Raw genomic sequence first — 13,493 nt, forward strand, 5'->3', positions numbered from 1 at the left:
AAGCGAGTAACGAGCAATTGAGGTGAGGGTGGAGGTCGAATATCCCCTCCAACCTCTCTGCTCCCCCAATGGTTAGTTATTCTCAAATTCTGACAGTTAGAAAATATAGTCGTCGACTCATACATAATCTCTTATAAAGCTTGAACAAGACAACAAACTATTATGAAAGACATATATGCTATCATCTAATAAGATGCCATAATTCTCACTCATACAAACTATACTGTTTCATCTTCTAAGACTCGAAAATGTAAAAATTGATCTTGAAATTCTTGATATCAACCAGCTCCCAAGCACAAACATCACCTTCAACTAAATGATTGTCTAACACAAGCTGAATCTAGGCTTTTTATCTTTTAAAGTGTGCTTCGCATTTGTATAATATGTTTCCGCTTGTTTTCTATTGTCTCAGAAAATTCTTGGACCTGTTCTTGAAGGGACTTAGTGAATACTTAGTGAGTTGTTTCCTTAGGTTCTTAGTTGAAGTACGCAAAGTCGCGGTGGAGAAGGCAGCCATCCAAGCAGGTGCCTTTGGGCGCACTATAGGTGGAGCTGGTCCTACTACAGTTGCGTTACTAATGATAGCGAGGAGGGCGATGAAGAATAATGTGTGATTTGTGATACAAAATGTTTGAATAATTGAGATCAAATGTAATGAATAGGCTGATTTAATGTCTTGTTTTGTTTACTGAATCAATGAAAAGTTGTTTGGTTTTAAAAAAGCTTTTTAGTTGACAATATTATAATTTTTTAACTCATAAAACAACCTAAGGAACACTAGGAATGTATCACAAAGTTTAGGATGACCCTGACATTTAAAATTCGAGGACTTCCATTTTTTTCTGGAAAGAGTTTGTGCATTAAACCATAACCCTTTTAGGAAGTAAAGACTCTACCAACAAATGCATTTAGACTAGTTCTTTCTGTCCATGTCAATCTAAACAAGCAAGAAAGAAGAGGACTTGAGTAGCTCAAGGTAACTTATACATGGTTATGTTTTGAATGTTAAATATCATATAAATGACCACCTGAAGTTTAGAAACTACATAAATTGGTACAATAACTGAAATACATCTGTTACTAAATAAAAATATGCACAAACTAAAAGTAGTTAAAGGTCATCCATCTTTCAAAAGAGAAAAGTATATAAAGTTAGAAGGATCCGAGATAGGAATAAATGTCATGGGCTTCTGTTTAATCATCCAATATCGCAGCGTCATGGTTTTTCATCGACAACCGACAGGAACCCAGGGAAGCAACTCGCAAAATTTGTGCATAACCTTGTATACTTCGATTATCAAAGCGAAGAGAATGAAAAGAACTCTTCCTCTGCAATATTTGTACAAACTTTGTATACTTCAGTTAAGAATCTTGGGAAACGACTTGCCGTATATACGCTGAATCCTTCAGGAACAGATCCAAGAATTTCCTGAGACAAGAATACAAGCAGAAAAACATTATACAAATGAAAAGCAAAATTCAAAAAGACAAAAAGAACACATGATTGGTTCTCTTTCTTCTACAGAATACATGAGAACACATCACCTATTTAACTAATTTGAACCTTTTCAGCCCTAAACTGAACCAATTCATGAAGTAACTTGAACCAATCTGAACCATAGAACTAAATTGAGCCTATTTCACACTAATTAGACCATATTTCAAGTCAATTTCATCAAAATTTAACCATTTTGATCCTATTTCAGACCAATTTGAGCCAAATTTGAACCAAGGGCAACATTTAGGGAGAAATTGTCGTATTAAAATCTAAGTCAAATTTGAACATATTTCAGACCAATTTCAACCATATGGTTTAATCTTGGGCAAAGTCTAAGCAAAATCAATAACATGACATATGTAATTACACCATCTAATGACCTAAAATATAAAACAATCACATTAGAAAATAGAAAAAATTCAACAAGTTTAAATTTGTAGAGAGAGAGAGAGATAGAGAACCTGGATCAACTTAAATTAGAGAGAAAGAAGACCTCGTTTTGCCTTTTTAGATGAAGAAGAACCACAACCCAAGACGAGAAAAGTCGAGTTACTTCCATAAATAAATCGAGTTGATAGATTATGAGGAGGAATTGAAACCCTTAGGTTCGCACTTTAGATGAAGAAGAACAAAAGAAAGAAACCCTAAGTTTCAGCTGAAAAACAGAAGGCAAGTTTTAGAAGAGATGTTTCATCTCTTTTCAATAGAAGCCCCTCTTTGTAATTAAACTACTTTGTAGAGACCATTTAGGAAATATCTCAAATCCCTCCCAAACTGCTAATCCACGAATAATGCTATGCCCGGTTGGTTCGCCAACTCAGCGGGCCGGGTTTCAGCCGGGATTGGCACCGGGCATAGCATCATTTTTGTTTTTTTTTTTTTTTTTGTTAAGATAGGACTTAGGAGCTCTACGTTAAAAATCCCCTAAAATTGTTGAGAGTTGAGACTCCCTTGGAAGTCCAACAAATGACCAAATTAAAGTCCTACACTCATTCTCTCTCCCTTTACTGGTGAACCTTTTTGTAAGCATTATCAGGCCATCTGAGTGATGGACATGGAGAACTCCAATCTGCTGTCTTTTTTCTCTTTCTCTCTCCTCTTTCTCTCTCTCTCTAAAAGCCGTCCTATTGTCCAATCAGATCACAGTACGAACCCGTGTAGACCAACTTCCTCATAAACATTTATTTCTCTCCTGGACTAGTGAGAGAACGACAGAGTTCAACAGTAGTGCTCACACTCTTCAAATATGTTCAGTATCACTCGAAGCAAAAAAAAAATCTAGGGTTAGGGTTTCTGGTCTCAAACTCTACAAACAAAAAGAGAGAGAAATGGAAGAAAGTAGAGAAGAAAGAAAAAAAGAAGCTCTTGTTCTAGTTATCATAGTTGTTTTAGCTTGTTTAGCTCTAGTTTCATTACTTGTTGCTTTCAGTTACTACTGCTATATCACAAATAAGCTCTCTAAACGCTTAAAGAACTCAAAAAGTAAGTATAATTTTTTCAAAATTTCTTCCATTTTGTTGTTCTTGATGATTTATTTGGTTTAAAATTTCTTGATTTTAGGGTGTGATTTTGGTAAGAAAGGTGATGAAGTTTCCTCAAACATTCAAGTTGCTAGTGAAAAGGGACTTCATGTGTTTTCTTTCAAACAGCTTCATTCTGCTACTGGTGGTTTTGGAAAATCTAATGTGGTTGGTCATGGTGGATTTGGGTCAGTCTACAAAGGAGTTCTTCCTGATGGTAGAAAAATTGCTGTTAAATTGATGGATCGAGCTGGTAAACAAGGGGAAGATGAGTTCAAAATGGAGGTTTACTAAATCATACCTTCCCCAAATTCTTCCTTTTTTTCTTTTTCTTGAATTTGAATTTGTTTTGGTAAATAATGACTTTGTTTTTCCAATTGTAGGTGGAGTTGCTGAGTCGTCTACGTTCTTCGTATTTGTTGGCTTTGGTGGGGTACTGTTCGGATAACGATCGTAAATTGTTGGTTTATGAGTTCATGGCAAATGGTGGGTTGCAAGAACATCTTTACCCAAACAGAGGTATACTTTTAATGTTTTTCTTTGTTTTTCTTGTTTCATTTCTACTTATTTCAGTGTGCAACTGAAAAAAAGGTCCTTACTTCAATTGGTACTAACATTTGTTCAGCTTTATAATTGAATGTAGTGATTATAATGATTTCTTTCTCCCATTTCGTGTTTTTTTTTCATTGGGGGTTTTTATATCAAATAATTGAATTGCTCCATTGAGGGTGTAAGGAAAACAAAGAATAGAGAATGAGCTCAAGTATGCATTTCTCATTACTCAATTATAAAGGAAAACATCAGAATATGTCTACAAAAGACCACAAATCCATAGGCTCACAGTGACATAATGAACAATTTTTGAGAGTACAAGCAAGATCAGTATGTAGATTTATGTACATGGAAATTAGATAAGCGTAATTAGACGTCTATTGAAGGTCATAAAGTAGAGAGTAGTCGTTTACTTGTTGCCTTTATTTCTTTTACCATTTCCTTCATTTTCATCTTATAAACTATGGTACATCTCTTGCAAGTATAATTACCCATATTAAGTTACTTTCCTTGTAATAATTGTTGAATACTGTACCTAATGACAGTTGTGCTTATATTTTGTTTGGATTGTTCGGTTTTCAGTAGTTTCACATTGGTAGAAACTTTGAATCCTGCCTCTGTTGAAGTAGATAGTATTTGGACAAATGTTTTTTTTCATGGATACCAAGGTCAAACTTAGGTCATTTTGTGAAACATGAAGCACAATTTGCTGCCAAATATGTTGAAGTTATGCATTTTCTTTAGTCTTTACATAGCTAATTTTCTGAAGAGATCTAAAACTAATCTTTAGCTCTCTAGGGTGTATCTAGGCAAATGACTTTGCTGGTGACATGGTCAAGTATAGGACATCATGTGAATCATGAAATATATAATTAGCTTCCAAATATGTTGGAGCTTACTGGTGTATTTTAGAGGTGCAGGTTCTAATGGCGGGGCTTCAAAGTTGGACTGGGAGACGCGATTGAGAATAGCTCTAGAAGCTGCAAAAGGTCTAGAATATCTTCATGAACATGTGAACCCACCTGTGATTCACAGAGATTTTAAGAGCAGTAATATCCTCTTGGATAAGAACTTTCATGCCAAAGTTTCTGACTTTGGTCTCGCAAAGATTGGATCTGACAAAGCTGGATGTCATGTTTCCACGAGAGTGTTAGGCACCCAAGGATACGTCGCGCCTGAGTAAGAGCCTACAGTTGTTACTATCGTATGAAAAGAACCTAAAGAAGATTTGCTTTTTGTATACTTATTTCTAGTACTTGATATTGTAAATTAAGGTCTTGTACATATGCAGGTATGCATTAACCGGGCATCTGACGACCAAATCAGATGTTTACAGTTACGGGGTCGTACTTCTGGAGTTGCTAACAGGCCGAGTTCCAGTTGACTCGCAGAGGGCATCTGGGGAAGGAGTACTTGTATCTTGGGTATGCCCTTTGAAATTCTCTTTTGATATCTAAGCTGCATTTAGCATGAGAATATGAAGCACTTTGTCCATGAATTATTCTCTTGTTTCTTAGTTTCCCCCTATTAAGTTACAATTTACAAGTGATCACTGAGTTATTTTGTCTCTCTAGTTCGATTTCTCTTGTAGACTAAAGAGTATCTTATAATTTGAGGTTCCCGTGTTTTAGTTAAAGTTCCAATTTGTCATTTTATTAGGGAAAAGAATCCGCTTGCAACAGTTACCTTTTCTTGTTATGGTTTTGTAGATAGGAATAAGGTGTTTTTGGACTTCATTGGCAACATTTAGTGTTTAGTCCTACTTTTGCTTAATGTAGTTGATTAGCTTTCTGCATTTCTAAGAGATTTTACTTGCGCTTGACATTTTTGGGGCAAACCGCTTATTCGGACAGTTTTTTACACCTTTCTTTCTGCGCACATGAGGTGTTTCAAGGCTGATTCTTAATGAGCTTGCAATCTAAATTATCCTAAAAACCTAAAACTTCCCACTGTATTTATCTTCTTTAAAATGAACTGGACTGATGATACAAAATAAGAAAATGTAGCTGTATACTGTCTTTTGAACTTAAGTGTGGCTGGTTTCTTCCGATATTATTACTACGTTTTTGCCCCATAAACTCATTACCTCCCTCATTGTTTGAAATTAAATTTCCTCCTGATTTAACGCGACTAACATTTTCTCCTGTTGGATGTACAAGGCTTTGCCTAGACTTACAGATAGAGAGAAGGTTGTAGAGATTATGGATCCAGCATTGGAAGGTCAGTACTCCATGAAAGAGGCCGTGCAAGTGGCTGCCATTGCTGCTATGTGTGTACAAATGGAGGCAGATTACAGACCTTTAATGGCAGATGTTGTGCAATCACTGGTTCCACTCGTGAAACATCATCGCCCATCTTCAGCAGTAAGCTCCAGCTTCCATTCCAAATCCCCAACACCCCATTCCACGAAATCTCCCATATCTCAAGAGAATGACAAATCTACATCCAGTTAACCCAAGCTAACTATGGAGACATCTATGCACTTATTAGCTGGTTTGGAGTCAGGGTAATCTTTATATTTTGCCTAAGCAAAATCAAAATGGTCCCTTAACACGTGTCGAGTAAATCTACATGAATGTTTTTTAGTTGAGTAATAACTGTAATATGAATCCATCTGTAATTGTAACAAAATGTCCTAAGATTAAGTGGGACTGTTTTGGGTAGGGTGCCTTCCAACCCCTAATGAATGTTGGATTAAGAGGCAAAGTTCAGAACGCTCAGTTCAATTTGTGCCAATAGGGGTTTGAGACCCAATCTTGTATTAATATCCACTTTAGGTCTTTTTGCAATTTTTCCTATTCCAACTACATGCTGAAACGTAAAGACCCTTGTATACTCCAAAAAAACTTATATATAGCACAATGGTGTTTTTTGAGGTCAGTCGTAGATTTATGTCTTGGATATTCACGTTCCTCTGATTGTAATCTGAACTTTGCTTATGTAACGGTTAAGATACATTCCACGGGTTTAGAGAAGTAGTTAGAAACCACCTATTGAACTCTATTTCTTCCCACTTCCCACGTATTTATCTATTATACAATTCAATTGTTTTAACCACCTATACATGTGTCACTCAACTGGAAAAGCAATTAGAAACCACCTCATACCTCTCCTATTTTCTCTCCCCTAATATGGTTGATTTAAACTTGATTAATTCCCACGTTTGGAGAGTCACTTCTAAGGCTATTGTAGTTTATCGTGGGACGTGGAGAAAATCGTGGATAACTACCATGGAAATGATTCGGGTTAAAGATTCAGTTATCAATCATCTTCGTTGCTTCCAAATTCCCACTTTCAAATCTAAATTAGTACTATATTTCTAAATTACCCAAACCAAATCCATCCACGATTTTAGGTAAGTAATTATTTTAGGTAAGTAATTATATATAAAATCCATTTCTCTCTCCTCCCATTAAATTAAACTTTCTAAAATAACTACTGAAGATTGTTTCTATATTTTTGGTCAATTTATTTATCTCTCCAAAATAATTTAACCTCTCTCTGTTAAAAGAATGTAAGTAGTTTTATTGTCTTCTTCTTCGTCGTTGTTTGAGTTTGTTTTGATAAATTGCTATGATTTTCATTTTCAGGTTTGTGGGTCACCGTTTCTGATCACATTCAGGTGGTAAATTATGGACCTTCCGAATAAATAGAAAGAGAATTTCACTAACCATACAATATAGAAATCACATGGCAAAATGTGTAACCTACATAAAATCTTCCGAACTTCTTAGTAATATAACATATAAAAACACTAACAATATATACATGAATACATGATACGCTAGACTGTAATAAAAGTACAGAGATGCATTGATCACCAAAATAAAGTAAAATTTATATAGGGAGATGCTAGAGTTACAAAGGATTTTGACAAAAGAAAGTTCCCAGCTGATGTGACGGTTGTGATATTCATCCCTCAACGGTCTAAATTTGGTCAAAGTTTCAAACCACAACCGCCGCATCAGCTGGGAATTTTTTTTGTCAAAATCTTTTGTAACTTTAGCATTTCCCATTTATTATATATAATTCCAAAGCATATGAAAGTATTTGGTCTGCCTTTATTTTGGTGACGAATACTCATGGCTACAATCAAGTCTCCCAGCTCATTTCTCCTGATCATTCTTGGAACCGACAGGTCTTATCACACCTATTTCCCAGTGAGCCATGTGAAGGTGAGCCTAAAACCACACCGAGTCTTGACTGTGTTATCGCTCTTGCTAGACAGATTGGTGGCTCGAAATGATCGGCTTTTGTTGGGTTCGGGTGGAGAAAAAAGAGTTGCTTCATGTATAAGCATAAAAACGTACTTAGATAGGATATATAAGTATAAAAATTGTAGTCCTTCATGTTTTGTGGGGTATGTTTATATTGATAGGTTGGTTCGTAAAAGCCCTGATTTTCTTGTTATCTCTCTCAATGTTCATAGGTTGCAGGCTTGCAGCTAAGATGCTTGATGATGTGTTAGCTCTCTCTCTCTGAATTAGTAATAATGTCTTGCTTTGGTGGTGTTTACAGGCACTATAATAATGCATTGAAGTATCTGTTGCTCAATTGTTCCAGATTATGTCAATCCAGATTATATCATTGCTTTCTTAATCGGTACACTACGCACTAAGTATTCGTGTCTGGCGTGACAAACTGCGTTTTGGCACTGCATAGACTAAGATGTGAGGCCGGCCCCTTGGCCACCACTAGTTTAAAGTAGGTTTTAGATTTTTAAGTTTCTTTTCCTAGTACAACATAAATATGAGTACGGAAATCTACGAGTACCTAGAACCGATACCTAAATTGGGTAAGAGTGAGGAACCAAAATCGATATAAATAGTTTTGCCCGGATTTAGATTCTAGTTGAATAAGTCCTCTTTCAAACCTTTTTTGGAATTATCAGTGTGCCTTATCCTTGACCTCCAAGGTGGAAAACTATCAAATCCTAGCTTTCCCTCTCTCTCTCTCTCTTCCCATCCCCCCAGTGAGACCTCATCAATTGAAGTATCTGTTTGGTTATTGTTGGAGTCTCAGAAGAAGAAAAGATGATTCATCGAAACTGGCAATGAATTATGCTTTTAATTTCTAAATAATTGACTCTTCTTTTGGCCAATAAATCTAAAATAATTGTTTTAGGATTTTTTAATTTGTTATTGATTTTCTTTATTTTTCTTTATTGTTTTTTTTTTTTTTTTTTTTTTTTTTTTTTTTTTTTTCTTTATTTTTCTTTATTGTTTTTTTTTTTTTGTTGAGATATTTTTCTTTATTGTTAGTGATGCCAATAGAGACTCCTTCTAGTACTTACATAGAAAGCAACTAATGAAACGAGTATGATCATCGTAACTCTCATACCATCACATATAGGTAGCCGCCGCACAACCCAACAATTCATCAACTAGTTAGAGAACTTCAAATATGTTTACCAAATAACGGGTAAACCCAAGAAAAATGCTAAATGATACGAAAAGAGTGACTGACCAGTGCCAGACTGATGTGTCCGACCCTGGCTAACAACCCGCTCAACAAATGAGAGCCGGCCGCATCTGGTTTGGGCAGTGGCCCCCCCTCTTTTTGGGCCATCTAGCCCGGCTCTAAATAAAAATACATCTAGTTGTCATAATGACAGTTAGTTAGAGACAGTTGGGATTCTTGAAAACTAAAGCAAATAACTAACCAAAATTAGGTTTACCAATTCCCCTTCCCCTCCTTCTATAAAAGATAACACGCCCTTCTACTTCCATCCTTCATTTTCTCTTGCTCAAAACAATCAAGAAGAGAGAGAGAGACAGAATCAAGAAGAGAGAGAAAGAAAAACATAATAATCAAGAAGAGAGAGAAAGAAATGGAGAACAACAACCACTCCAACCAGGTTCCAAATCCCACCACCACCAGAATGTCCACCACAGCCGCCATCAGCCCATCACCACCAAGAATGGCAGCCTTCCCCTCAGAAGCCCTGCCACCACCACTACCACCACGACTGTTAACAACTTAAAGATAGTAGTCACGACCACCACCAATGGACCGACCACAACCTTCACTGTCACTGCAACCCAGGAAACCACCCCCACAGCCGCCACCGCTGCCCCAACTGCAGCCGCCACTGCCACCACCAATGGAGTTGATTCTAAACTCCCAATTCCTCAAGAAGCCGAACAAGTTTTTAGTAGATTTGATTCTTGTAACAAATTACGGAAGAAGCTACGTTCCTTAGGAATTGAAGAAGGACTTGGTCGTCAACACAGGAACCCACCACCGGCTTACTTCCATGAAATGATTTCCGGCTTCGGTTCTCTTCTACCACGACCATCACCACCAACATCACCATTTGCACCACCTTCAACACCACCATTTTCACCAGATACTAATTCTCCACCGACGATCTTGCCCAATTCTAATGTCGACGAAAGCAATCTTGATTCTGCTAATCAGCAAATACCCACATCATTACCTAACTCTGGTGGAACAATTGGAACAAATCCCGATTCTGAAACCACAAATGATCATGTTGATAAGGTAAGAAAAAGGAAAGATTAAATCTTTGTTATCTTTAATTAACATAGGTTTTTTTTTTGCATTGAAAATTGCAATGTTTAATTCTGTTGTTTGGCCAATTGCAGAAGATGGAGACTGATGAGCATAAGAGTAAGACTGATTCTGGGCAAGATTGAGTTCTTAGCAGAAATGATGGAAGAAGAAGAAGAAGCAGAGGATACCCTAATTGAGTTCTGTCAGTCTCTCTGTCTTTCTTTAGTAGTTTTAGGGTTGAGTTTGATTTTTTTCATTCTTTTTCTTGTTCTCTCAGTCATGAAGTTTCTTTTCTAGGGCATTCCAAATATTGAAATGTAAAGGTAGTTTATGAAATAATGAAATTGGATTTACAAGTTACTCAATTGATGATCTTCTTAATTGAACTGTCAAATTATAACAAGTTGTCCTTTTCTTTTCGAACTTAATTATGTAACGTGGGTTTTCTTAGGTCAAGAATGTACCTTCGCTACTACCGATTAGGAGCTTCCTAGACCCTTTCCTGGCTTTTCTACCCATCAACCGCGTCAAAATGGGAAGACATTTTGGCCAGAACCCAAATGTCATTTACAAGAATATAGAGGCAACAAAACGGTCGAAATGTGCAGGAATTTTGTTCGTGCAGTGGAGTTCAACAAAACGAAGAAAAGTTTATATGTGGAATCTGACAATCATTAGCAACCCACATCAGTTTAATCAAATTTGAGTCATCCACTGACTGCACTATGTGTATTACTGGGGTGACGGCTGAATTGCCGACTTGTTGATCTGGGAAACAATTTGCAAGAATTATTTGACCTAGTTGTTTCTTAGGTATGACTTATATCCTTTCTGTAGAAACCGGATCTGTTTTTTGTCAATTTGGGCAACCAAACGTTGTCCAAATCAAGATCAGGATGGACCATTGGATTCGTCTCGTCGAACTCTTGAATTTAGACATAAAGTTTGTCAGAATCCGATTTCATATGAATGAGTTATCATTGATTTACTTCGGAAAAATATAGGGATAACTACAACGTGTAATTTTATTATTAGTACCGTATTGGAAAAATAAGGAAAGTTCTACTTTCTTATATAGACTTTTCCTTATGTTACTAATAATAGATTGGTTGGGATGATGGGATGGTTGGCGTGGTTTGCACCACGCAAACCACGCATCACGCGCGGCGTGGGCGCTTTAGAGGCGCCCGCACGCACTTTGCACTTTACACGTACGCATCGTCGCGAGGAGAGATTGGATTACGATCATAGATATGATCTGACGGTCAGGATATTTGGCGCTCTTAAGATAGATCTGTTAAGATCTGACGGTTAACATGGCACCCGAAAACCAAAGTGGGTGTACTCTGTTTTGTTAAGGCCGCCGCGGCTTTGGGGAATAAAGAAAATTCTCCGGGGAATAAAGACTTTTCTTAAAACTAGTCAAACAAGATTGACTTTTATTTTTTTTTTATTACTAAGGGACTTCTAATTTTTGGGAGTTCTCTTCCATCTCATCACCTCTCTCTACCACCTCATCGCCATCTCATCATCTTCTCCGGCGAAGGTCGCCGACCGACTAATTTTCCGGCCGGCGACCTTCAAACATAAAAAAAAAAAAAAAATTTCATTTAATTTTTTTTCTCTCTCCTCTCCTCTCTCTCCGAATATTTTTTTTTGTTTTCCTTTCCTCTCTCTCTCTCTCTAGAACAGATCTAGAGAGAGAGAGTAGATTTCCATCTACACGAACAGACCAGGTCTGTTCGTGATCTACTCTCTCTCTCTCTAGAGAGAGAGAGAGAGGAAAAGAAAAAAAAATGGAGAGGAGAGAGAAAAAAAAATGGAGAGAGAGAGGAGAGAGACAAAAAAAATTGGAGAGGAGAGAGAAAAAAAATGGAGAGAGAGAGAGGAGAGAGACAAAAAAAAATTATTATTATTTTTTTTATGTTTGAAGGTCGCCGGCCGGAAAATTGGCCGGCCGGCGACCTTCGTCGGAGAAGATGATGAGATGGCGATGAGGTGGTAGAGAGAGGTGATGAGATAGAGGAGAACCCCCAAAAAAATGTATTTTGTGTTCCCATAAAAATTTATTCCCCGGAGAATTTTCAAAATAATCTGGATTCCTTCGAGAATTTATTCCCCGGAGAATTTTCTTTATTCCCCAAAGCCGCGACCTTTGTTAAAAACAGAAAGATTAAGAACTATTCTCTGAAAAGAGAACCAGGGAACAACACTTTCTATAATAATAACATAATTACACCACCAGCAGCTTTTTGTTTCTGATCATCACCATTACCATACAATTTTGTAGCCATTTCACAAGAAACAGAATCATTCCCTACTTATTATGTTTATCACTATTGTTTAGGATGTAATTACAGTGAGAAAAGTTCATTTCAGGCTAACATCAATCTCCTTCTCAGTTCTCTATCCTCATACCACATCAAACTGGCCATAGGTAAAAGATACTACTACAATAACACCATAGGCCAGAGCCCGGATGTCGTTTACGGATCCGTACAGTGTAGAGGCAATATAACAAACGAAAAATGCAGGGATTGTGTTGATACAACCGTTTAAGATATAATACGAAGGTATCCAACCTCTAAGCAGGCAATCATATGGTATAATGATTGTATGGTAAGATACTCAAACAAATCTTATTTTGCCACCATGGAAGAAAGCCCTGAAGTTAATTTGAAGAATACTATAAACATCAGCAACCCAAATCAGTTCAATCAAATTTTAGGTGGGTTACTGAATGATCTTTTATGGGAAGCTACTTCTAATGGTTCTACTTCTTCATCTAAATTTGCCACTAAAGAAGCCAATTTTACCAACACGCAGAAGGTATATGTTCTAGCGCAGTGCACATTTGATATATCATTGAGTGACTGCAATGTTGACAAGCCCAGCCCTAGCTAGATCCAACCACTTAAGACAGGCTTGGTCCGGCTCGGCCTGGAGTTTGGACAGGTCAGACGGCCCCTGACTGCCTTCTTAGCTGTTGTCCTGGTTAAGCCCAACCTGTTTAATGACCCGACACGCCAGCTGCTTTAAAGCCTGTTAGGTGCGACTGCTTATTTTTTATTTTTATGATTATAATATTACATGTTTGCTCCTTGAGCTGGCTCGGGCCTCCTTCGACAGATCTGGTTTCCTGAGTAGTGCGACCTGTTTGACACCAGAAACATCGACTATCATCTGTTTTTCCTAATTTATTTGTCGTTTCTTAGGCAAACTGTTTTCTAATTTGATCATTTAGTCCGATGAGTGTAGATTTGGGTAGACTAACACTATTGGATTGGGATAGACTATACAAGATTATTGGAGGGATTGCTCAAGGGCTTCTCTATCTTCATGAGGACTTCTGACTTAAAATTATCCATCGAGATCTCAAAGCCACTAATTATTATTAGCAGGGGAGG

The 13,493-nt window shown here is 37.1% G+C and overlaps 2 protein-coding genes and 2 long non-coding RNA genes across 4 annotated transcripts; 3 read left to right on the top strand and 1 right to left on the bottom strand.

The window, feature by feature from the left end:
• Window positions 1-994: 994 nt before the first annotated feature.
• LOC147549217 (uncharacterized) lies at window positions 995-2,169 on the bottom strand. Its single transcript, XR_015238210.1, has 2 exons — window positions 1,960-2,169; window positions 995-1,429 (listed from the first exon to the last, which is right to left on the bottom strand). It is a non-coding gene; the product is annotated as an uncharacterized LOC147549217 (long non-coding RNA).
• A 273-nt stretch (window positions 2,170-2,442) lies between these two features.
• Window positions 2,443-6,359, top strand: LOC147549218 (Protein kinase superfamily protein). Its single transcript, XM_086669005.1, has 6 exons — window positions 2,443-2,980; window positions 3,059-3,303; window positions 3,402-3,537; window positions 4,491-4,749; window positions 4,862-4,994; window positions 5,730-6,359. The coding sequence occupies exons 1-6, from the start codon at window positions 2,827-2,829 to the stop codon at window positions 6,021-6,023; spliced, it is 1,221 nt and encodes a 406-aa protein (XP_086525131.1). The 5' UTR covers window positions 2,443-2,826; the 3' UTR covers window positions 6,024-6,359.
• Window positions 5,161-5,571, top strand: LOC147549219 (uncharacterized). The gene is made up of 2 exons (XR_015237563.1): window positions 5,161-5,192; window positions 5,455-5,571. It is a non-coding gene; the product is annotated as an uncharacterized LOC147549219 (long non-coding RNA).
• Window positions 6,036-10,276, top strand: LOC147549220 (uncharacterized). Its single transcript, XM_086668263.1, has 3 exons — window positions 6,036-6,076; window positions 9,465-10,074; window positions 10,179-10,276. The coding sequence occupies exons 1-3, from the start codon at window positions 6,036-6,038 to the stop codon at window positions 10,227-10,229; spliced, it is 702 nt and encodes a 233-aa protein (XP_086524389.1). The 3' UTR covers window positions 10,230-10,276.
• The last annotated feature ends 3,217 nt before the right edge of the window (window positions 10,277-13,493 follow it).

The sequence above is a fragment of the Eschscholzia californica genome, unplaced genomic scaffold (assembly GCF_041429995.1).
Source record: "Eschscholzia californica isolate CP2 unplaced genomic scaffold, dmEscCali1.0.p SCAF_3, whole genome shotgun sequence".
Taxonomy (NCBI): Eukaryota; Viridiplantae; Streptophyta; class Magnoliopsida; order Ranunculales; family Papaveraceae; genus Eschscholzia; species Eschscholzia californica.

What these genes read in the sequence shown, in the direction of transcription:
- LOC147549218 (XM_086669005.1), top strand. Translation starts at nt 2,827, where the DNA reads ATGGAAGAAAGTAGAGAAGAAAGAAAAAAAGAAGCTCTTGTTCTAGTT. An exon ending in AAGATGAGTTCAAAATGGAG is followed by an intron (nt 3,304 to 3,401) that starts GTTTACTAAATC and finishes TTCCAATTGTAG; the next exon opens with GTGGAGTTGCTGAGTCGTCT. An exon ending in AAGGAGTACTTGTATCTTGG is followed by an intron (nt 4,995 to 5,729) that starts GTATGCCCTTTG and finishes TGGATGTACAAG; the next exon opens with GCTTTGCCTAGACTTACAGA.
- LOC147549220 (XM_086668263.1), top strand. Translation starts at nt 6,036, where the DNA reads ATGGAGACATCTATGCACTTATTAGCTGGTTTGGAGTCAGG. An exon ending in TTAGCTGGTTTGGAGTCAGG is followed by an intron (nt 6,077 to 9,464) that starts GTAATCTTTATA and finishes TGTCCACCACAG; the next exon opens with CCGCCATCAGCCCATCACCA. An exon ending in CAAATGATCATGTTGATAAG is followed by an intron (nt 10,075 to 10,178) that starts GTAAGAAAAAGG and finishes GGCCAATTGCAG; the next exon opens with AAGATGGAGACTGATGAGCA.